The sequence below is a fragment of the Microsporum canis genome, genomic scaffold, assembly GCF_000151145.1.
Source record: "Microsporum canis CBS 113480 supercont1.4 genomic scaffold, whole genome shotgun sequence".
In the NCBI taxonomy this organism is placed as follows: Eukaryota; Fungi; Ascomycota; class Eurotiomycetes; order Onygenales; family Arthrodermataceae; genus Microsporum; species Microsporum canis.
In genome coordinates, this window is record NW_003299166.1 from 816,265 (window position 1) to 818,185 (window position 1,921).

Consider the following 1,921-nt stretch of genomic DNA (forward strand, 5'->3'; position numbering starts at 1 on the left):
TTGAGAAAGGTTGTGGAAGAAAACGGAGGCCAATATCAAGGGAGAGGCACAAAAACTGGAACCAGATTGTGCTTACTCCTATTGAAGACAGTGCCATCGACAAGGTAGCTCAAGGGTATGCAAAGAAGTATGGAAGCCCTGGCTTTATCTGAGCCGGAAATTTTACGCTTAAAATTATCCACCGCTGGTATGCTTGTCGTTTCTTGAAACCTCATAGTCAACTATTAATACCAAAAGGTTCTTTTCAGTTTTAATCACCATTCAAGCTACTTTGCATTGCTATTGAATGCAGAGGTTATCTGCAAGCATATTCAACATATTTAGTAAATCCGCCAAGCCAGTTAGTTAACTAAACTGTTTGTATAAGGTTAGCTATAACAATCATTATTTGTTTATCCGACTCCGAGTTTGCGATGTAGTTAGTGGTCAGTTAGAGATTCTCCTGTAAATATAGTAGGGACGAAGCCATCAATCTCAGTCAAACTTCATGACGAAATGCGCAATCCAATCAAAGTGATAACCCGCGGCCACACTCCCTTGAAGCTTCGATCAAGCGTACGGCGAGTTCGCGCCTGTCCCCATCCATGGTCGACTCTCTTTTTTCTCATTTGGCCCTTTCCGCTGCGGTATTCCATACCAGAGCCACTTCTATCGGTGGAGGAGATTGAAAAGCATCCTGATGTTCTTAATGAACGACATTCTGGCATCCGAAAACTCTACTGTATTCCAATCTTCCGCGTCCGTGATACGCCGTTACGCTCATTATATCGGCTTGTTGAAGATGTATGTGCCTCCGACTTCATCATGATGGGCTATGAGTGTACATACTTCTTCTTCCACTGCGAGTCTCGATGGTCGTTGGCTTGCATCCCGGATCCTGAAGACAAAGACCCGGTTCGGTATGCGCTTCTTGCCAGCATGGTAGAGGCATTAGTCGATGCATTTAACTGGAGACTCGAGCTTGGAATTCGCAGAGATAAATCGTTGGACAGATCTGAACAGCGCAGCACCAATTTCACACGAGAAGAAGCGCCGTCGTGGACTTTAAAAGTTGGCCCTGTCGAGAAGCCCCTGACGTTTCGTGAGCCTGGTTCCAGTTACATAACACCGGAGCAGCATTTCCTGAAGAGAAACGTTAGAATGTCGAATGGATATTTGTACACAGTATAGTGCTAGAAATTCGAAGCATGACAGGTTAAATATAATAGGAATAAGAGGACTACAAGGGGTTAGTGTTAACGTAAATTCAAGATAGTTAACAAGCCATTTAGGGTAACGGCCAGGTAGAAAATGCATCGTCATTCTCAATCTTTTCTTTCTGTAAACCCACCGATTCTCATTCCACTAAAGAGGATGTCTAGAAAATATGGAGGTAAGGTGTTAATAACAACAACCGAACAATTAAAGCGGGGTTAGAACACAAAAATATGACCCCTAGGGCCAAAACAAGGTATGACAGCCTATTAAAAGAATGTTTTCGAATTTCTCCGCAACACTAGCCTTTAACACTATAAAACAAATACCCAGCTAGTATATATATAATGACCAAAGGAGAATATGTCTTGGAGATATAAACTGGAAGGCAAGACAGTTAACATTGACATGAGGCAGCTCCAATAATTCAAAAGAAATTAACATTGAAACAAACGGTATGTTGAAGAACAGAGCCATGCATCTAAGCACAATTAATCAGCTTAAAATGCCATATGGACATTGCTAGCTTCAGTTACAATCAAGGAGCGCCAATGACGCTGATTGCTTGGGTTGCTGCTTCTTCAAAAATCTGAGCATCGGGTTCGGTATCAACGGTAATGTACATGGTAGTAATAACAGCATGGGTTCCGCCATTTTTTTCACGCCATTGCTTAATAGTAGTAGGGATTTTACCCGCATTGGGCTGAAGTTGATACTTGTGACATTG

The 1,921-nt window shown here is 42.3% G+C and overlaps 1 protein-coding gene across 1 annotated transcript in view; it reads left to right on the forward strand.

The window, feature by feature from the left end:
• MCYG_04289 (conserved hypothetical protein) overlaps positions 1-1,199 on the forward strand; it is a gene marked incomplete at both ends in the record, with an annotated part of 1,782 nt that extends 583 nt beyond the window's left edge. Inside the window, 3 exons of the mRNA XM_002846506.1 lie at positions 109-187; positions 455-1,081; positions 1,171-1,199. Of these exons, the coding sequence (XP_002846552.1) occupies positions 109-187; positions 455-1,081; positions 1,171-1,199 (735 nt within the window). The remainder of the gene's footprint in view (positions 1-108; positions 188-454; positions 1,082-1,170) is intronic.
• Positions 1,200-1,921: the final 722 nt, after the last annotated feature.